At 49.4% G+C, this 23,001-nt stretch overlaps 1 protein-coding gene across 1 annotated transcript in view; it reads left to right on the top strand.

The window, feature by feature from the left end:
• The window catches only part of BTBD8 (BTB domain containing 8), a 90,471-nt gene continuing 67,470 nt past the window's right edge, over nt 1–23,001 (top strand). The window contains exons 1-2 of the mRNA XM_029062567.2: nt 1–125; nt 7,995–8,192. Coding sequence (XP_028918400.1) covers nt 16–125; nt 7,995–8,192 — 308 coding nt within the window. The 5' untranslated portion in view covers nt 1–15. The remainder of the gene's footprint in view (nt 126–7,994; nt 8,193–23,001) is intronic.

Below are 23,001 nucleotides of genomic sequence, written 5' to 3'. Positions count from 1 at the left end.
ATTTTTGTGGAGCCGATGTCCCGGCGCGGAGGGGCCTGTGGGCGGGGCGGGCAGGGCAGGGCGTCCGCAGAGCGCCGCCGGCTGGAGGAGGCGGTGTCTGCCCGGCTCAGCCACGATCTCCTCAGGTAACCACGGCAACCGCCCCCTCCCCGCCCCTCCCCCTCTTCTCATCATTCCTTCCTTCCCACTTCTCATAGCATCATCATTCAGTCGTTCCCACTTCTCAGAGCATCATCCTTCCTTCCTTCCCACTTCTCATAGCATCATTCATTCGTTCCCAGTTCTTATATCATCATTCATTCATTCCCACTTCTCAGAGCATCATCCTTCCTTCCTTCCCACTTCTCATAGCATCATTCATTCGTTCCCAGTTTTTATATCATCATTCATTCATTCCCACTTCCCATAGCATCATCATCCTTCATTTATTCCTTCCCACTTCTCATATCATCATTCCTTTCTTCCCACTTTTCATATCATCATCATCATCATTCCTTCCTTCCCACTTCTCATATCATCATCATCCTCCTTCATTCCTTCCTTCCCACTTCTCATATCATTATTCATTCATTCTCACTTCTCATATCATCATCGTTCATTCATTCCCACTCCTCATAGCATCATCATTCCTTTCTTCCCACTTCTCATATCATCATCCTCCTTCATTCCTTCCTTCCCACTTCTCATATCATCATTCATTCGTTCCCACTTCTTATATCATCATCATTCATTCATTCCCATTTCTCATAGCATCATCATTCATTCATTCCCACTTCTCCTATCATCATCATTCATTTATTCCTTCCCACTTCTCATATCATCATTCATTCATTCCCACTTCTCATATCATCCTTCATTCATTCCTTCCCACTTCTCATATCATCATTCATTCGTTCCCACTTCTCATATCATCCTTCATTCATTCGTTCCCACTTCTCATATCATCATTCATTCGTTCCCACTTCTCATATCATCATCATTCATTCATTCCCATTTCTCATATCATCATCATTCATTCATTCCCACTTCTCATATCATCATCATCCTTCATTCATCCCTTCCCACTTCTCATATCATCATTCATTCGTTCATTCCCACTTCTCATATCATCATCATCATCATCATTCATTTATTCCTTCCCACTTCTCATATCATCATTCATTCGTTCCCACTTCTCATATCATCATCATCATTCATTCATCCCCACTTCTCATATCATCATCATCATCATTCATTCTTTCCCACGTCTTATGTCATCATCATCATTCACTCATTCATTCCCACTTCTCATATCATCATCATTCATACATTCCCACTTCTCATATCATCATTCATTCCTTCCCACTTCTCATATCATCATTCATTCATTCCCACTTCTCATATCATCATCATTCATTTATTCCCACTTCTCATATCATCATCATCATTCATTCATTCCCACTTCTCATATCATCATCATCATTCCTTCCTTCCTTCCTTCCATCATATTGATGGAGCGCTTACTGTGTGCACAGCACTGGGCCAAGCACTTGGAATGGAAAATTCACCCCCCTCCCCCTACTTCTCATATCATCATCATCATTCCTTCATTCCTTCAATAGTATTAATTGAGCGCTTACTGTGTGCAGATCACTGGGCTAAGCACTTGGAAGGAACAATTCGACCCCCCCCCCCACTTCTCATATCATCATCATCATTTATTCATTCCTTCTATCGTATTTATTGAGTGCTTGCACTGGGCTAAGCGCTTGGAATGGACAATTCACCCCCCCCCCCCGTTCTCATATCATCATCATCATTCCTTCCTTCCTTCCGTCGTATTTATTGAGCGCTTACTGTGTGCAGAGCACTGGGCTAAGCACTTGGAATGGACAGTTTGCCCCCCTCTCCCCCCCACACTTCTCATATCATCATTATCATTCATTCATTCCTTCAATCGTATTTATTGAGCGCTTACTCTCTCCAGAGGACTGGGCTAAGCACTTGGAATAATAATAATAATAACAACCAAGGAGGCACAGAAAATAATCATAATAATGCTGGTATTTGTGAAGCGCTTACTGCGTGCCGAGCACTGTTCTTCATCCCCTCCGGACGGAATGATGATAATAATGAGGGTCTTTGTGAAGCGCTTACTATGGGTCAATCATAATAATAGCGCTGGCGTTTGTGAAGCGCTTACTATGGGCCGAGCACTGTTCTAAGCGCTGAGAGGGGAGATACAAGTTCATCACAGTCTTCGTCCCCATTTGACAGAGGAGGGAACTGAGGCCCAGAGAATAATCATAATAATGATAATGCTATTTGTGAAGCGCTTACTATGGGCCCAGCACTGTTCTTCATCCCCTCCGTATGGAATCATAATAATGCTGGTATTTCTTAAGCGCTTACTAGGGGCCAAGCACTGTACTAAGCGCTGGAGGGGGTTAGAGGGTCATCAGTTGGTCCCACAGGGGGCTCACAGGCTTCATCCCCGTAATAAATAATAATAATAATGGTGGTATTTGTTAAGCACTTACTATGTTCTAAGCGCCGGGGGGGATACAAGGTAATGATAATGTTGGTATTTGTTAAGCGCTTACTATGTGCAGAGCACTGTTCTAAGCGCTGGGGTAGACATAGGGGAATCAGGTTGTCCCACATAGGGGCTCACAGTCTTAATCCCCATTTTACAGATGAGGTCACTGAGGCCCAGAGAAGTGAAGTGACTCGCTCACAGTCACACCGCTGACAAGTAGCAGAGCTGGGATTCGAACTCATGACCTCTGACTCCAAAGCCCGTGCTCTTTCCACTGAGCCACGCTGATCAGGTTGTTTCACGTGGGGCTCACAGCCTTCATCCCCATGTTCCAGATGAGGTCACCGAGGCCCAGAGAATAATAATAATAATGTTGGTATCTGTTAAGCACTTACTATGTGCCGAGCACTGTTCTAAGCGCTGGGGTAGACACAGGGGAATCGGGTCGTCCCACGTGGGGCTCCCAGTCTTCATCCCCATTTTCCAGATGAGGTCACTGAGGCGCAGAGAAGTGAAGTGACTCGCCCACAGTCACACAGCTGACGAGTGGCGGAGCCGGGATTCGAACCCATGACCTGTGACTCCAAAGCCCGTGCTCATTCAACTGAGCCACGCTGCTTCTCTAAGTGAAGTGACTTGCCCAAAGTCACACAGGAGACAAGGGGAGGAGCCGGGATTAGAACCCCCGACCTCCGACTCCCAAGCCCGGGCTCTTTCCACTGTGGTCAAGAAACAGAGTGTAAAGAAAAGTACATAAATTCAGGGAGAGAGGGTTGGAGGGGCAAATGCTTAGATCAGTCAATCGGTGGTATTTACCGGGTGCTTACTATGGGCAGAGCACTGTACTAAATGCTTGGGAGAATACAGTCACAGTCTCTGCCCACAATGAGCTTTCAGTCTAGATGGGGAGACCGACATTAATAAAAATAATTTATAATATATAATTTGCAGATGATGTGGAGCAGGGGGTGAAATAGGAGAACAGAGAAGCAGCGTGGCTCAGTGGAAAGAGCCCGGGCTTTGGAGTCAGAGGTCCGGAGTTCAAATGCCGGCTCTGCCACTCGCCGGCTGTGTGACTGTGGGCAAGTCGCTTCACTTCTCTGGGCCTCAGTGACCTCATCTGTAAAATGGGGATGAAGTCTGTGAGCCCCACGTGGGACAACCCGATTCCCCTGGGTCTACCCCAGCGCTTAGAACGGTGCTCTGCACGTAGTGAGCGCTTAACAAATACCATCATTATTATTCTTCTTATTATGGGGAAGGTAAAATGAATAAATGGCCTTGAACGTGGAAGTTGCAGCCCCTGACCCCAAGGAGCCGAGAAAACAGAAATAGCGTGGAAACGGTCGTTCACCTTCCACCATAGCTAAGATTATTTGAATGTTCCCGTGTTTTGAGTCTTGCCCTTGAGCGAATGCGTTTTCTTCGTATATTAATAGCCACAATAATAATATTGGTGTTTGTTAAGCGCTGGCTATGCGCAGAGCACTGTTCGCTGGGGGAGAGACAGGGTCATCAGGTTGTCCCTCGTGAGGCGCCCAGTCTTCATCCCCATTTGACAGATGAGGTAACTGAGGCGCAGAGAAGTAATAATGTTGGTATTTGTTAAGCGCTTACTCTGTGCAGAGCACTGTTCTTAGCGCTGGGGTAGGTACAGGGTCATCAGGTCGTCCCACGTGAGGCTCACGGTCTTCATCCCCATTTTCCAGATGAGGTACCCGAGGCCCAGAGAAGTGAAGTGACTCGCCCACAGTCACACAACTGACAGGTGGCAGAGCTGGAATTCGAACCCATGACCTCTGACTCCCAGGCCCGTGCTCTTTCCACTGAGCCACGCTGCTTCTTTGGCAGGGCGGGGATTCGAACCCGTGACCCCTGACTCCCAAAGCCCGGGCTCTTTCCACTGCGCCCCGTAGAACGGCCTTTGGCCGAAGTGTGGGGAAGCCGTTAGAGCGCTCTTTTGTAGCCCTGTCGTCTTCCGAAGGCTAAGATGTGGAGCATTTCTCGTGATCATAAATGCTAAATGTAAGAGTTTAAAAAGACTTGCATTATTAGTTGACCTTCCCATCCCTGGCTGGTTTAATATTTTTTCATCGGCATTTGGAGAATTAGCCGACTTTTGAACCCCCTCATTTCCCTCCCCTGTTTGCCCTCCCTTCTGCGTCATCTGTGCACTTGATCGGTAGAGACGCCGCGTGCCTCAGTGGAAAGAGCCCCGGCTTGGGAGTCCGAGGTCATGGGTTCGAATTCCCGCTCTGCCACTTGCCGGCTGTGTGACTGTGGGCAAGTCACCTCTCTTCTCTATGCCTCAGTTCCCCCATCTGTAAAATGGGGATTAACCGTGAGCCTCACGAGGGACAACCTGATTCCCCTGTATCTCCCCCAGCGCTTAGAACAGTGCTCTGCACGTAGTAAGTACTTAACAAATACCGACATTATTATTATTATTAAGAGCCTGGATTTGGGAGTCAGAGGTCGTGGGTTCGAATCCCGGCTCCACCGCTTGCCTGCTGGGTGACCTTGGGCAAGTCACTTAACTTCTCCGTGCCTCGGTTACCTCATCTGTAAAATGGGGATGAAGACTGGGAGCCCCACATGGGACAACCTTATCACCTTGTATCCCCACCGAGTGCTTAGAACAGTGCTTTGCACGTAGTGCGTGCTCAACAAATACCTCTATTATTATTATTATTATTATTATTATCAAAGACACACACCTCTTACGTTCCCTCATGGTAAATAAAAAGAGATCAAATTCAGGCCTGGGCCCTTGGGTCCTTAAATTGGCCCTAATAATAACTGCGGTATTTGTTCAAATGTTTGCTATATGTCGACCGTGAGGCCGTCGTTTAGACCGCGAGCCCGTCATCGGGCAGGGATCGTCTCTATCTGTGCCCCAGTTGTACATTCCAAGCGCTTAGTACAGTGCCCTGCACATAGTTCGGTGCAAAGAACCCGGGCTTGGGAGTCAGAGGTCATGGGTTCCAATCCCGGCTCGGCCACTCGTCAGCTGTGTGACTGTGGGCGAGTCACTTCGCTTCTCTGCGCCTCCGTGACCTCATCTGTAAAATGGGGAGGAAGACCGTGAGCCTCACGTGGGACAAGCTGATCACCTTGTATCCGCCCCCAGCGCTTAGAACAGTGCTTGGCACAAAGTAAGCGCTTAACAAATACCATCATTGTTATTATTTTTATTAGTAGACTCAATAAATACTGATCAAATGAATGAATGAAGGAAATGCTGGCATAGATACAAGGTCATCAGGATAAAGATAACCTCTGTCCCACACGGTGTTCACAGTCCAAGTGGGAGGGAGGAAGGGACAGGATTTACCTTCGCAGCGTCGCTGGAATCCGTCCTTTCTTCCCTCCGTCCAAACTGCCCCCCCGCCGATCCAGGCACTCTTCCTACCCCACCTTGACCACCGCATCTGCCTCCGCGCTGACCTCCCTGCCTCCGGTCTCTCTCCCCTCCAGTCCGAACCTCACTCTGCTTCCCGGATCGTCTTTCTAAAAAAGCCAGCTCGGTCCGCGTCTGCCCCCTCCTCAGGAACCTCCAGTGGCGGCCCGTCCACCCTCGCCTCAAACAGAAACGCCTCCCCGCCGGCTTCAAAGCGCTCAGTCGATTCGCTCTTCCTATCCGGGAAGCAGCGTGGCTCGGTGGAAGGAGCCCGGGCTCGGGGGTCAGAGGTCATGGGTTCGAATCCCGGCTCCGCCACTTGTCAGCTGGGTGACCGTGGGCAAGTCGCTTCACTTCTCTGTGCCTCACTTGCCTCATCTGGAAAATGGGGATGAAGACCTTGAGCCTCACTTGGGACAACCTGATGACCCTGTATCTCCCCCGGCGCTTAGAACAGTGCTCCGCACGTAGTAAGCGCTAAACAAATGCCAACATTATTATTATTATTATTATCGAGCACTCACAGTGTGCAGAGCGCTGTACTAAGCACTTGGGAGAAGGCAGTGCAGTAGAATTGATAGACACAATCCCGGCCCACAAGGAGTTGACAGTTTAGACTGCAAACTCGCAAGCGCTTAGTACAGTCTTCTGCACGTAGTAAGCGCTCAATAAATGCTATCGAATGAATGGAGGGGAACGTGTCTACCAATTCGGTCATTTTGGACTCTCCCGAGCACTTAATACGCTTGCTCTGCCCACAGTAAGTGCCCAGTAAGTAGCATTGATTGATGGGGTGGAGGGACAGTCATGAAAATACAAATTATAGATAGGGGAAATGGGAGAGAATGAGGATACGTACATAAGTAATAATAATAATGATGATGATGGCATTTGTTAAGCGCTTACGATGTACAAAGCACTGTTCTAAGCGCTGGGGAGGATACAAGGTGATCAGGTTGTCCCACGTGGGGCTCACGGTCTTCATCCCCATTTTACAGATGAGGTCAATGAGGCCCAGAGAAGTGAAGTGAGTTGCCCAAAGTCACACAGCTGACAAGTGGCAGAGCCGGGATTTGAACCCATGACCTCTGACTCCCAAGCCCGGGCTCTTTCCACTGAGCCACGCTGTGGTACTGGGGGATGAGGTGAACGTCAAATGCTTAAGGGGTCCAGATCCAAGTGCTTAGGTGACGCAGAAAAGAGAGCGAGTAGGGGAGATTAGAGTTTAGTGGGCAAGCGCTTGGTACAATGCTCAAGCGCTTAGTACGGTGCTGTGCACACAGTAAGCGCTCAGGAAATACGATTGAATGAAAGGAAGGCATCTTGGAGGAAGTGTGATTCTAGCGTGGAGTAGTGATGATGAGGATGATGATGATGGCATTTGTTAAGCGCTTACTATGTGCAAAGCACTGTTCTAAGCGCTGGAGAGGATGCAAGATGATCAGGTTGTCCCACGCGGGGCTCACAGTATTAATCCCCATTTTACAGTTGAGGGAACTGAGGCACAGAGAAGTTAAGTGACTTGCCCAAAGTCACACAGTTGACAAGCAGCGGAGGCAGGATTAGAACCCATGACCTCTGGATAGAGCACGGGCCTGGGAGTCAGAAGGTCACGGGTTCTAAATCCGGCTCTGCCGCTTGTCTGTGGTGTGACCTTGGGCAAGTCACTTCACTTCTCTGTGCCTCAGTTACCTCGTCTGTAAAATGGCGATTGAGACTGTGAGCCCCACGTGGGACAGGGACTGGGTCCGACCCAGTTTGCCACATATTATGCGCTTAAATGCCACGATCGTTATTGTTTTTAGTGCGTCAGACACAAGCCCTGTGCTAAGTGTGGCTTACAGGGTATTTATTTTACCCTCATTTAGCACACGAGGTAACAGAAGCACAGAAGCGTAAAGTGACTCGCCCATAATACCAGGAAATTGATGGGATCAGACCCCGGATCCTCCGTTTAAATGGATTGGGAGCCAAAGAATTTCACGTGTTCCTTTCTTGAAAAAGTTGTCTGAAAGAGAAGTGTTTTATTTGACACCTACTTTTATGCTTAATAGCCTTTTGATTCCTTTTTTAAAGGCTTTACAAAGAAGAAATTCACACAGATGTCACTTTTTGCATTGATCGACAATTGTTCCGAGCTCACAAGGCGGTGCTTCTGGCCAGGGTACCCAACTTCTACTTTCACACTCTTGGAAAACGGTTAAATCATTTGGAGAACCATGAACCTGTCCCTCTGGAAAACATCGGACCTTCAGAATTTAGAACATTTTTACAGTGAGTATTTTTTGCTTTCTTTCGCTTATATTTCGGCAACTAAACCGCTGAGAGGGCATTTTTTTGGCCGTCGTCGAATTTCTTCAAGGAAGAATCTCTCCAATCACGTTTCGGTTTGTTGCTTTAATGATAGAAGTAGAAACCTGAATCCGAAGATGATTATGGAAAAGGCAAGAGGAAGTCGGGGATTTTTCTGGACCATGGAATGTGCTTTAGAGCTGTTGTCCCGCCCTCTTCTGCTTCGAAATACGAATTTGTTTGAAGGCGAGTGAATGTGCGGGACTGTGTCTGTAGAAACTGTGCCCGTTTTACTCTGGCAGCTTATTTTTGCCGAGTCTGACAAGGAAAATCCATTGTCTGGTAAGGTGAGCATTAGCAGAATTCTTTATCGAATTGGAAATCAGGTTTTTGGTTGGTTGAGTTTATGAACTAAAAGACTGAACGTTATTACGCACTAGTCTGTCTTAATCCCTGCACTCTATTAGAGCAGGAGCAATAGCCGCGACCTGAGGCACCGGTACTTTTCCATTGGTTCGTCAGAATGAGCTAATGTTCGTTACTATGGGGACAGTTGTGTGACTTTTGAATTTTCCCGGCTTACTTAAAAGTGTAAGTGTTGAAGGATTTTTACAGCTAGAACCCTGAAAGGTCCTTTCGTGGCGATACGTTCATTAGGTAGTAACTTACACATCCATTTCTGATGTAACGCCACTCTTGTGTTTCTAAAGAGCCCTATCTTCTGGAAAAAAAAAAAAATCAGGTTCGATAAACCGTTCCTTCAGTTGGAATTAATGGTCTACAGATAAAAGACTCGAAGAAACCGTCATGACTGGCGTTTTTCTATACTGATTTGACTCTGTTCCTATTATGTATCCTTCTTCTACGGCATTACCTACAGCACTGTAAGTTTGCAATAACACAGAGCACCAGAAACAGTGTGGTCTAGTGGGTGGAGCGCAGGCCTGGGAGTCGGAGGGACCTGGGTTCTAATCCCGGCTCCGCCGTTTGCTGTGCGACTTGGGGCAGATCATTTAACTTCTCTGAGCCTCGCCTCAAGCAGCATATTCTAGTTGAAGAAGCACGGGCGAGGGAGTCAGGGGATTCATTCATTCATTCAATAGTATTTATCGAGCGCTTACTATGTGCAGAGCACTGTAGTAAGCGCTTGGAATGAACAAGTCGGCCACGGATAGAGACAGTCCCTGCCCATTTCTGGGTTCTAATCTGCCACACTCCTGCTGTGACATCCTGGGCAAGTCATTTAATGTCTGACTCCCGGGTCTGTGCTCTGTCCACTAGGCCACATTGCTTCTCTAGGTTTCATTCATTCATTCATATTTATTGAGTGCTTACTGTAGGCAGAGCACTGTATTAAGCGGCTGGGAGAGTCTAATATAACAATAAACAGACACATTCCCTGCCCAGAATGAGCTTAAAGGGGGGGGAGACGGACATTAGTCTAAATAAATAAATTACAGATCCGAACATAAATGCTTAGGGGCTGGGAGGGGGGGATGAATAAAGGGAACAAGTCAAGACGACGCAGAAGGGAGTGGGAAAAGAGGAAAGGAAGGCTTAGTCAGGGAAGGCTTCTTGGAGGAGATGGGCCTTCAGGAAGGCGTTGGAAGGGGGAAGAGACGTCGTATTTGAGGAGGGCAGGATGTGGGCGAGGGGTCGGCGATGAGAGAGATGAGTTCGAGGCATAGTGAGAAGTTTGGAGTTAGAGGTGCAAAGTGCGCGGGCTGCGTTGTAGTGGGACCTCAGGAGGGACAGGGGCCGTGTCCAACCCGATTTGCTCGTATCCCCCCCAGCCCTTAGTACAGTGCTTGGCACACAGTAAGCGCTTAACAAATACCGCAATTGTTAGTAGTAGTATTAGGAGAGCAGAGCAGCGAAGTAGGAGGGGGAAAGGCGACTGAGTGATTGAGTCTTGTGAGACGAGGAGGATGGTGATCTTGCCGTCAGTGAAGGGAAAGTTGAAGGGAGGAGAGGATTTGGCAAGGAAATGGGACTTCGGGTTTAGACGGGTCGAATTGAGGTGTCAGTGGGACGTCTAGGAAGAGCTGTCCTGAAGGCAGACTGAGAGCTCACCTCCTCCAAGAGGCCTTCCCAGACTGAGCCTCCCCTTTTCCCTCTGCTCCCTCTCTGCCCCCTTCAACTCCCCTCAACTAAGCCCTCTTTTCCTCCCCTTCTCCCTTCCCCTCCCCTCAGCACGGTGCTCATTTGTCTATATTTTTATTCCCCTATTCATTTCGTTAATGAGGTGTGCATCCCCTTGATTCTATTTATCGTGATTAAGTCGTCTTGTTTTTGTCCGTCCGTCTCCCCCGATTAGACTGTGAGCCCGTCACTGGGCAGGGATTGTCTCTATCTGTTGCCGAATTGTCCATTCCAAGCGCTTAGTACAGAGCTCTGCACATAGTGAGCGCTCGATAAATACTGTTGAATGAATGAAAGGAGGAAATGTGAGATGGCAGAGGAGAGAGAGGTCAGGAATGGAGAGGTAGATTTGGGAGTCATCCGGGTAGAGATGGTCGTTGAAACCGTGGAAGTGGACGATCTGGGGAGGCCTTGGGAGTAGAGAATGGTAGCAGATCCAGAGCCTCGAGGTTCCCCCATAGTTAACGGGTGGGAGGTTAGAGGAGCCGGAGAGGTGGGAGGAAAAACCAGAGCAGAGAGAGGCAGAGACCCCAAAGGTTGATGATGTTTCCGAAAGAAAGGGTCAGAGGCTGCTAAGAAGTCAAGGAGAATTAGGACGGAATAGAGCCCGTTGGATTTGGCGAAGGGGTGGACATTGGTGACTTTGAATAGCGCCGTTTCAGCGGAGTAGAGGGGCCGATCCTGGGTTCCAGGAGGATGTGGAGGTTGTTGGACGAGACATAGGGAGTAAAGAGTTCAAGGAGTTTGGATGGGAATGGTAGGAGGGAGATGGGGTGATAGCGGGTACGGCGGAGAGTGGATTGTTTTGGTCCGGGGCGGGGTGGCGAGGATGTGTTTGTGAAGCAAAGGGGAAGGAGCCCTGGAAAGAGAGTCGTTCAAAATGCCAGGCGGGGAAGAAGCGCCATGACCTAGTGGAATGAGCACGGGCCTGGGAGTCGGAGGATCTGGGCTAATGATAATAATGATGATGATATTTGTTAAGCGCTTACTATGTGCCAGGCACCGTTCTAAGCGCCAGGGTAGACAGGGTAGTCAGGGTGTCCCACGTGGGGCTCCCAGTCTTCATCCCCATTTTCCAGATGAGGTCACCGACTTGCCCAAGGTCACACGGCGGACAAGTGGCGGAGCCGGGATTAGAACCCACGACCTTCGGGCTCCTAAGCACGTGCTCTGTCCACTACGCCATGCTGCTTCTAATCTTGGCTCCACCACTTTGGGCTGGGTGACCTTGGACAAGTCATTTCACTTCCTCTGTGCCTCCATTTCCTCACCTGCATAAGGGTGATTAAATTCAATTGTATTTATTGAGCGCTTACTATGTGCAGAGCACTATACTGAGCGCCTGGAATGTACAATTCGGCAACAGATAGAGACAATCCCTGCCCATCGACGGGTATTAAATGCCGGTTCTCCCTCCTGCTTAGACTGTGACCCTCAAGTGGGACGGGGACCGCGTCCAACCTGATTAACTTGTATCTACCCCAGCCCTTAGGGCGGTGCTTGACATATAGCATGTGTTTAATGAACACCGTAATAAATAAATAGAAATAAGGGTGGGTGACAGTGTATTCAATAAGACGTGCTCTGCGTAGAGGAAGCGCTCAATAAATAATATTTGAGTGTGAAAGCTTGTGGTTCAAAGGATGCAGAGTGGCCTCGTGGAAAGAGTACGAGCACGGACATCTGAGGACCGAGTTTCTCCTCCTGGCTCCGCCACTTGCCCACTGTTTGACCTTGGGCAAGTCACCTAACTTTCGTGCCTCAGTTCCCTAATCCGTATAATGGGGTGAAAATCGCGTCTGTGTCCGTGGTATTTATTGAGCACCTAACTGTGAACTAAGGACTGTATACTGAGAGAGTTGGTAGACACAGTTCCTGCCCACAGATAATCTAAAGGAGGAGATGGACATTCAGACGAATTACAGATGGGGGAAATGGCAGAGGGTAAGGATATGTCCGTAAATGGGAGAGGGGTGAACGCCCAGTGTTTAAGGGGTCCAAGACCCTGAGCGGCACAGAAGGGAGGATCAATTGGGTTTCAGGCCAGATGGAAGACGTGGGCACTGGGTTGGACGTAAGACGGTGGAGATGGAGAGCGCAGTTAAAGAGCACCGAGTAGGCTGACGTTAGAGGAGCGAAATCTGTGAGGTAGGAAGGAGGGGGAGAGCTGATTGAGTGCTTTAAAGCAGATGGCGAGGAGTTTCTGTTCGATGCAGAGGTGGGTGAGCCAACCCCTCGAGGTTCCCGAGGAGCGAGGAGATACGGGCTCGGTGTTTTTAGAAATATGGTGCAAGCAGCAGAGTGAAGTGAGGATTCGAGCGGGGAGAGGCGGGGAAAGTCGGCGAGGAGCCCGATGCGGTAGTCGAAATGGGAAATGAGTGTTTGGATTAGCACAGTAGCAGTTTGGATGGAGAGGAAAGGGAAAATTTTTACTGGCGATGTGAGGATTTGATGACCGATCGAATATGTGGGGAGAGCGAAAGGGATGAGTCAAGGATAATGCCTAGTTTTCGGGCTTGTGAGGCAGGGACGACAGCGGTGTGGTCTACACTGATGGGAAAGATGAGAAGGGCAGGGTTCGGGTGGGATGATGAGGAGTTCTGTTTTGGACATGTTTTCCGTTGGAAGCGTCGACGAGACATCCAAGTAGAGATGTCCTGAAGGCAGGAGGAGATGTGAGAATACTGGTGTGCTCATTATGTTTGTGGTGACGTGGTACTGCCTCATTTTGTTTATCACGCCTATGTAAATGCCATATTTTCCACTCCGCCATTCTTATTTTTGCATCAGCTCGTGCATCAGTGTAGTTCTTGTTACTGGTAACTGGCTCAGGCGACAGCGGCAGTCCAAAACGTGATGCTTAAATAATGCTCTCATTGGGACGGTCTCGCTTTGGTTAGATCAGTCAGTGTTTTGACATTCCAAGTGCTTAGTCCAGTGCTCTGCCCATAGTAAGCGCTCAATGAATACTACTGAATGAATGAATGACTTCATACCACTTGTTGTTCTCGGTTTCCCGAGGAAACAACTAAGTCTCTAGGGCGTTTGAGATGCCCCAAGGGAAAATCAGAGTTTGGTTTTTCAAGCAACTGAAATATTGTCCTTTTCACTCATCCAATCACATGAATATTTCTTAATGGCACTTGAGTTAGTTGACGGCAGGAGGAGACGCGAGACTGCAGAGAAGGAGAGAAGGTCAGGCCCGGAGAGGTCGATCTGGGAATCCCGTGTATAGAGACGGTAGTTGAAGCCATGGGAGCGAATGAGGTCGCCAAGGGAGGGATGTAGTTGGAGACTAGAAGGAGTCTGGAGGTCGGAAAGCAGAGGAGGAGCCTGTGAAAGAGACTCAGAATGAGAGGCCAAACAGATCGGAGGAGAACCGGGAGAGGACAGTGTCACCGAAGCTAAGGTTGGCCTTTCCAGGAGAAGGGGGTGGTCCGTAGGGTCGAAGGCAGCTGGGAGGTCAAGGAGGAAGGGGGTGGAGTTCAGCCTGTTGCATTTGACAACGAAGAGGTCGTCGGTGACGTTTGAGAGGTCGGGTTCTGAGAAATGAAGGAGGCAGAAGCCAGATTGGAGGGGGTTAAGGAGAAGCGGATATTAACCCGCCCCAAGAGTGACCAGCGCTTAGAACGGTGCTCGGCACTTAATAAGCGCTTAACAAATACCATCATTAGTGTTATTATTATTTGGAAAGAAAAGGTAGGAGCGCGATGGAGATATAATTGAAGGGAGCCATGGGGAGAGGGAGGATTATTTTAAGATAAGGGATATGTTGGCGTGTTTGAAAGCATTAAAGGGTGAGCAATTGATTAGTACCGCGCCAGACACATAGTGTTGGCTTGCAAATGCCATCTTTTTATTATTGTTATATAAATGCTGAGAGTGGGGCGAATGGGCTTAGAACGGCGCTTGGCACATAGTAAGCATTTCACAAATGCTGTCATCATCATCATTATAAATCCAAGCGCAGGGGTGATGCAGTAGGGAGAGGGACCGCGGGAAACGAGGGCTTCGGCGGGGAGGCCTCCTCTTGGAGGAGATGTGACTTGAGTGAGGCTTTGACGGAGGAGATAGTCTGTGGGATATAAAGCGGGAGGGAGTTCCGGGTCAGAGGCGGGACGCGGACGAGGGGTCGATGGCGAGGTAGATGGGATCGAGGCGCGATGGGTAGGCTGGTGTTAGAGGAGCAGGGTGAACGTGTCGGGTGGTGGTCGGAAATCAGAGACGTAAGAGAGGAGGGTGCAAGGCGATTCAGTGCTTTAAAGGCCAGTGGTAAGGACTATTTGTCGCCGAGGTAGGTCGTCAACCACTGGAAATTCTCAAGGAGAGGGGAAACGTGGACTGAACGGTTTTCAGAAAGTCCTCTGGGCAGCAGAGCCAAGTGTAGCCTGGAGCGGGGAGAGTACGAGGCAGGGAGGTCAGCAAGGAGGCTGAAATAGTGATCAAGATGGGATGGGATTCAATGCCTGGATTAATGTACTAGCTGTTTGGAGAGGAAAGTGGGGGGATTTTAGCCATGTGGCGAAGATTGAATCGACGGGATTTGGTGACAGGTATGAGTTTTGAATGAGAGAGATGAGTCAAGGACAGTGCCAAGGTTACGGATTTGTGAGACGGGGAGGAGGGCGGTGCCGTCTACAGCGATGGAAAAATCAAGGGGAGGACAGGGTTCGGGCGGGAAGATGAGGAGAGCTATTCACGGTACAAGCCCACGTTTGGGCAAGTCACTTCACTTCTCTGAGCCTCCGTGACCTCATCTGTAAAACGAGGATGAAGACTGTGAGCCCCACGTGGGACAACCTGATCCCCTTGTATCCCCCCCCCCCAGCGTTTAGAACAGTGCTTTGCCCATAGTAAGCGCTCAACAAATGCCATCATTATCATTACGTCCTCGAAACGTAACTCGGCTGTGTCGTGGCTGCATCCGGATCAGATTTTTCATTGCTATTTCAGATCTTGTTACTCGAGGAGCTCCTATAAATATTAATGAATCATCACCTTCAAAGATCTTTCCTATCCTCGATAAATATCATCTAACCCTACTATGTCCGAATGAATGTAATTGAATTTTTAACAGCAGCCTCAAATGGTTTTCTACTTTTTTTAATATCAAAAAGGGAAAAAATTCCCTGTCTTTTCATAGCAAGAGGCTTTTAAATTGAGTTTAAAAAATTTTTCATCTGCAGGATTGCTTTTAATTTACTCACTCTGATACGCTCTAAGTAAGGAAGTTTGCATTCCTCCAGCTGACAAGAATCTATTAAAAAAGAAGCCCCAGCAATTTGGGCGCATCATATCACTCGATGAACAAAGAGGAAAATATATTTCCCAGTTTTTCCTTTGTCTATTAAAACTTATTTTAGGAACGAAGAGCATGAGTCTATATGCAGGTGTTCTCATTATGTTTGTGGTGACATGGTACTGCCTCATTTTGTTTATCACGCCTGTGTAAATGCCATATTTTTCACTTGGCCGTTCTTATTTTTGCGTCAGCTCGCGCATCAGTATAGTTCTTGTTACTGGTAACTGGCTCTTAGGCGACAGCAGCAGTCCAAAATGTGACGCTTAAATAATGCTCTCATTGTGATGGTCTCGCTTTGGTTATTTCAGTCAGCGTTTTGACTTCGGATCACTTGTTGTTCTCAGTTTCCCAAGAAAACAACTAAGTCTTTAGGGCGTTTGAGATGCCCCAAGGAAAAATCAGAGTTTGGTTTTCCAAGCAACTGAAGTCCTTTTCGCTTAGCCAATCACATGAATATTTCTTAATGGTACTTGAGTTAGGTATTTTCAGAGAGAGAAGAGGCTATGATGAGATCCCACATTAAATAAAATTTCAGTTTTATCAGACATATCTGTGCGTGAACTAATTATCCAGGAAAATGCTGTCTGCATTTACAACATGTCCTGGCATGGAACTCATTTTTTAAACGGCTTATGGATTTTCCTACCACGTTTATGACATAGGTGGTCATTACAATTATCAAGTGACAAAGGAGGAAAGAAAATACGGGGAGCTAAGTGATTTATTTGAGAAATGGAGCCGATCAAAGGCCAAAGCAGAATTGCAACTTAAAAAGTTCTGTCTCCCAAGGCCACATTTCCTGTATGCCTTATAATTTAGATTTTAATGGCTTTAACTGCACAACTCTTTTTAGATTCAGCTAGATTCTATTTTAGGGTTCAGCTGGATCATAAATCCATAAATTAGAAGGTAGGTGATGCATTACCCATTTTCCAGGTGTGGTTGATAGTATTGGAGTAGTGAGCCAACAAGGACCCATGCGTAAAAGTAAAAAAATACCCGTTCAATCCAAAATCCTTGGCGTCTGGGAACAAGTTATGTCCCGACTGTAGTGATGATGATAATAATTATGGTATCTGTTAAGCACTTACTATGTGCAGAACACTGTTTTAAGCACTGGGGTAGATGCAGGGTATTCAGATTGTCCCACATGGGCTCACATTTTTTAATCCTCATTTTTACAGATAAGGTAACTGAGGCACAGATATGTTAAGTGACTTGCCCAAGGTCACACAGCAGACGAGTAGCGGAGTCGGGATTAGAACCCACGACCTCTGACTCCCAAGCCCGGGCTCTTTCCACTAAGCCATGCTGCTTTTAATAATGTCTGTTGGTATTTGTTAGGCGCTTACTATGTGCCCAGCACTGTTCTAAGCACTGGGGTAGACACAGGGTAATCAGGTTGTCCCACTTGAGGCTCACGGTCTTAACCCCCATTTTCCAGATGAGGTAACTGAGGCACCAAGAAGCGAAGTGACTTGCCCAAAGTCACACAGCTGACAGGTGGCAGAGCCGGGATTGGAACCCATGACCTCTGACTCCTAAACCCGCTGCTTCTCTAATGGGGCCACTTGCAAGTCTGGGATTAGAAACCGGGATTAGAAGCAGCGTGGTTTAGTGGAAAGAGCCCGGGCTTGGGAGTCAGAGGCCGTGGGTTCTAATCCCGGCTCCGCCACTCGTCTGCTGTGTGACCTTGGGCAAGTCACTTAACTTCTGTGCCTCAGTTACCTCATCTGTAAAAATGGGGATTAAAAAATCTGAGCCCCACGTGGGACAATCTGATTATCCCGTATCTACCCCAGCGCGTAGAACCGCGCTCAGCACATAGTAAGCGCTTAACAGATGCCATTATTATTCTTATTACCTCGGGGAAGTCACTTGACTTCACTTCTCTGGGTCTCAGTTACCTCGTCTGTAAAATGGGGGTTGAAACGGTGAGTCCCGCAAGGGGCAGGGACTGTGTCCAACTCGATTCGCTCGCATCCACCCCACTTAGTAAGCCCGGCACGTGATGAGCGCTTAACGAATACCGTTATTATCAGAACCCAGATCCTCCGCCACCCAGGCCTGTGTTCTTTCTCCTAGGCCTCGCTGCTGCTCTAGGCCAGAGAGTGGGGGTCTGGCGGATAGGAAGGGTTACGGGGTCCCCGGCCAGAGACGGGACGTGGACGGGGGGACGACGGCGAGATACTCAAAATTGAGGCACGGGGAGTGGGGGGGGGGGGGGGAGCGTTTGGAGGAGCAAGGTCGACGGGCTGGTTTGTAGTGGAAAATCGGAGAGGTAAGATAAGAGGGGCCAAGGTGATTGAGTGCTTTAAAGCCGCCGAGGGGTTTCTCTTTGTGACGGTGGATGAGCAACAGCCGCAGGTCCTTGAGGAGTGGGGAAACGTGGACTGAGTGTTTCTGTAGAAAAAGGATCCGGGCCGCGGAGTGAAGCGTGGACCGGAGTGGGGAGAGACAGGAGGTAGGTGTACCGGGCAGGACCGGAGCCCGCGCAGACTACCTGTCCCCCGTATGTCGATAATAACGGGATACCCAAGATAGGTGGATCAGTCCGGGTTGACCGTTTATTTAGAGTGGAGCGCGGGGGGCTTACCCCCAGAATAATTCGTGGCGGCCGGCGGACTTGGAGAGATCACACCGCGCCCTCCCCGCGTATTCACTGCCTCGTGTCCCCTCTGGTGTGCTTAAGGGGGCCCTGTGTGGGCGGAGGGGAGGGAGGCGTCGGCCACCTGGCTCGATGCCCCCTTCCCGATATCTCTGGGGCCCCGAGATTAGCGAGGCGGTCGTTCACCGCACGGTCTTGTTGCCGCCGTGGGCCCTCCTTCCTCCGGCAGGCCCGTCTTCCTCCCACCCGGGGTCGGCGCTTCGCCGGCGCCGTGCAGTTAACGAGGCGGGACGGAGCGGGGGTCGGCCTCGACCGTGCCAGCCCCCGGTGTCTCTCACGGAGCCCGACCGTACGGTAGGGAGGACAGCAAGGAGGCCGATGCCATCATAATAATAATGTGGGTATCTGTTAAGCGCTTACTATGTGCAGAGCACCGTTCTGAGCGCTGGGGTAGACACAGGGGCATCAGGTTGTCCCACGGGCGGGTCACAGTCTTCATCCCCATTTTACAGATGAGGTCACTGAGGCGCCGAGAAGTGAAGTGACTCGCCCACAGTCCCCCTGCTGACGAGCGGCGGAGCCGGGATTCGAACCCGTGACCTCTGACTCCAGAGCCCGGGCTCTGTCCACTGAGCCACGCTGCCGCAGTCAAGGCGCCATTCGGAGGCACTGTATCGCTCACCTTAGCCTGGCGTGTCGCTTTGAATTTAATTGAGTAGAATCGCGTCGTCCGAGTGCTCGTTCTGTGCCGAGCCCTTGTACGGAGTGATAAAAGACAAGCAAAATTCACATGGATCCTGTTGCACAAGGAGCTGCCATTGCAGGTGGAGGGGGACAGGCACTAAGAAAAGAGAGAAGTAAATCATGGGCAAGGCATAAATAGCGAGAACACTTTATAGCAGAGGGAGTAGACGGATAGAACATTCGTTCATTCAATAGTATTTATTGAGCGCTTACTATGTGCAGAGCATCGTACTAAGCGCTCGGAATGGACAAATCGGTAACAGATAGAGACGGTCCCTGCCCTTTGACGGGTTTGCAGTCTAATTGGGGGAGACGGACAGACAGGAACGATAGCAATAAATGGAATCAAGATCTCCCTAGCCTTTGATAGGGTCCGAAGAGAAAAGAAACGGTTGCGGGCGGCGTCCTTTTTTAATTCGTTGCAATTATTTTTTTAAAGTAGAATCCCAAACTTCTGTTTGCCCACTCATAGAGAGAAACATTAAAAATCTGTAGAACCATCATCATCATCATCTTGGTATTTATTAAGCGCTTACTATGTGCAGAGCACTGTTCTAAGCGCTGGGGTAGATCCAGGGTCATCGGGTTGTCCCACGTGAGGCTCACGGTGAATCCCCATTTTCCAGATGAGGGAACTGAGGCCCAGAGAAGTGAAGTGACTCGCCCACGGTCACCCAGCTGCCAAGTGGCAGAGCCGGGATTCGAACCCATGAACTCTGACTCCCAAGCCCGGGCTCTTTCCACTGAGCCACGCTGCTTCTCTGAACAGTGAATAGAGCCCGGGCCTGGGGGTCAGAAGGACCCGGCTTCTAATCCCGGCTCCGCCACTCGTCTGCTCTGTGACTTTGGGCAAGTAATTTAACTTCTCTGGGCCTCAGTCACCTCATCTGTAAGATGGGGATTATTGCTACGAGCCCCATGCGGGACCTGGATTGTGTCCACCCTGATTATCTCATATCTACCCCAGCCCCGGACTCCTTGTTTTGTTCTGTTTCGTTTTGCTGTCTGTCTCCCCCATTTAGACCGTGAGCCCGTCGTCGGGCAGGGATCGTCTCTTATCTGTTGCCGGATTGTCCATTCCAAGCGCTTAGTACAGTGCTCTGCACAGAGTAAGCGCTCAATAAATATGAATGAATGGCATTTGGTAGTAGCCAGAGAATGGAGAAATAAAAAAATGATTAAAGAGTAAATCTATCGCTATATATATATGTATCACGGTGGCTTTGTCGTCCGGAGATGGCGTATCAGTCAATCGGTGGTGTTTGTTGAGCGTCTATTGTGCACGCAGCAACAAATGAATCAATCCTATGTACGGGGTGCTTATTGTGTGCAGAGCCCTGTACTAAGCGCTTGGGAGAGCACAGTACAGTAGAGTTGGTAGACGTGATCTCTGGCTTCAAGGAGCTTACAGTCTAGTGAATCTATCTTAGGCATTAAACCGATCTGATCCAACGCATGTTAGATATTTGTGATTTTTGTCGATCAGTAAAGCAGAATTGGTTTCTGATGATAGGGTTCCGTGTTCAAGCTGGTAGGTGATTTAAGGGAAATAATAATAATAATAATGTTGGTATTTGGCCCAGCGCTCAGAACAGTGCTCGGGCCATAGTAAGCGCTTAACAAATACCAACATTATTATTAAGCGCTTACCATGTGCCGAGCACCGTTCTGAGCGCTGGGGTAGACACAGGGGAATGAGGTTGTCCCAGGTGGGGCTCCCGGTCTTCATCCCCATTTTACAGATGAGGTCACTGAGGCACCGAGAAGTGAAGTGACTCGCCCACAGTCACCCAGCTGACAAGCGGCCGAGCCGGGATCCGAACCCATGACCTCTGACTTCAGAGCCCGGGCTCTTCCCACTGAGCCACGCTGCTTCACGAAATGAAACATAACGTCGACAGACCGGCGAAGGCACCCGGCCAGGATATTATTATTGTTCATGTGGTACCGTGTTTATAGCCGCCTTGCTATTTGAAGATGACACTATTGCCCGTGAGAGGCTAACCGAGCACGGGAGTGTGGAGGAGAAGACCTGTTTCACCCAGCAGTTCATTCGACACCGCGTGCACGTAAAAACCGTCCTTGGCTAGGTTGATCCAGTGGAGCGCCGCGGTGCCTGACGCCGATCTTAATTTGCCTCTTGATATTCCGATCTCCCTGAAGTCTTCGCTCCCGGAGAGCGATCCCTTTCCTGAGTGCAAAATGTCAGGCTTGCCTGCCTGCTGCAGGTTTGTCGGGATCGTTTGATGCCGGCGACGTCGGCCCGGGAAACGTTTATTCCGGCTTTTAGACGCCTCTTCTGGGTTCACCGTGGCCCGGTCACGCCGTCGTCCATTCTCGGCGCGTTCCAGCCAGCAGAGCTGGTTACGAGGAGCGTTGCCTTTATGGGAGGGGACTCGCTGGGGGCTCCGTTGCCTCGCCGTTCAATCACTGGGTTCGTTTCTTGCCCGTTCTTAGCTCTCGTAATAATAATAATAATGTTGGTATGTGTGAAGCGCTTACTATGTGCCGAGCACTGTTCTAAGCGCTGGGGTAGACATAGGGGAATCGGGTTGTCCCACGTGGGGCTCACGGTCTTAATCCCCATTTTGCAGATGAGGGAACTGAGGCGCAGAGAAGTGAAGTGACGTGCCCACAGTCCCCCAGCTGACAAGTGGCAGAGCTGGGATTCGAACTCATGACCTCTGACTCCAAAGCCCGGGCTCTTTCTGCTCTTTCAGCGCTTGGCGTGGCTTTCGGACGCCGCCGATGAAACCGTTGGGGCGGCGGGGGTCTTATGCCGAAGTCGGTTGGAATAAAAGGCGGTTCTGATCCCGGCTCCGCCGCTTGTCTGCCGTGTGACCCGGAGCAAGTCACTTCACCTCGTCGTGCCTCGGTTAGCTCGTCTGTAAAATGGGGATTAAGTCTGTGAGCCCCACGTGGGACACGGATCGGGTCCAACCCGATTAGCTTGTATCTAATCCGGTGCTTAGTACAGTGCCTGGCTCACAGAAAGTGCTTAACAAGTACTATCATTGTTATTGTTATTATTATTATATTCCCTTCCTCCTGGGTGTAAACAGTAGGTCCTGGGTCACTGTCCTAAGGTCATTTGATTTGGAAGTTTCCCGGTAGACGAGATATCAGCTCTCAGATGCCTTGTTGCGTCCTCAACTCTGGAAATAGAGCATAGGTTTAACAGGACTGAAGTTTCTAGACAGCTTAATTTCATCGATCAGACCGTGAGCCCGTCAGACGGCAGGGACCGTCTCTATCTGTTGCCGACTTGTTCATTCCAAGCGCTTAGTACAGTGCTCTGCACATAGTGAGCGCTCAATAAATGCGATTGAATTGCAACTTTAATTTAGTCCTTGGGGATGGGGAAAAGCTCCCCTTTTCCTCATCTCTCACTCCCTTTTGGTTGGCTTTTCCCCCGCCTTCCCAGCCCCGCGGCACCTGGGTATGTCGCCACTGTTCTCGTCCGTCCGTCTCCCCCGATTAGACCGAAAGCCCGTCGGAGGGCAGGGACCGTCTCTATCTGTTCCCGATTTGTCCGTTCCAAGCGCTTAGTACAGTGCTCTGCACATAGTAAGCGCTCGATAAATACTAGCGAATGAATGAATGGATCTGTAATTCTGTTTATTTTTAGCGATGTCCGTCTCTCCCCCGGCCCTAGACTGTGAACTCGTCGTGGGCAGGGAATGTCACCGTTTATCGTCGTGTCGTACTTTCCCAAGCGCTGAGTACAGTGCTGCGCCCACAGTGAGCGCCCAATAGATACGATTGAATGAATGGGGAAAGAAACAGATTCGACTGGCCACCTAACAATTTGATGAAAGTCTCAGGGCAGCCCCGTACGTTCAGTGGTTGCCGGAGCCTCGCCTTCCGCTAGCGTCAAATGCTGTGGAAAAGCCTGCGAGGAAAGCGTAATAGACGTGGCGCGGCTCTCGGCCCTTCTCTTTGTGTGCCTAGTATAGTGCCTGGCACGTCGTACGTGCTTTTAATAATGCTGGTGT

Source organism: Ornithorhynchus anatinus, chromosome 4 (genome assembly GCF_004115215.2).
Source record: "Ornithorhynchus anatinus isolate Pmale09 chromosome 4, mOrnAna1.pri.v4, whole genome shotgun sequence".
Classification (NCBI taxonomy): Eukaryota; Metazoa; Chordata; class Mammalia; order Monotremata; family Ornithorhynchidae; genus Ornithorhynchus; species Ornithorhynchus anatinus.
The sequence above is the reverse complement of the archived record's forward strand: the minus strand, read 5'-3'. Positions and strand labels throughout refer to the sequence as shown.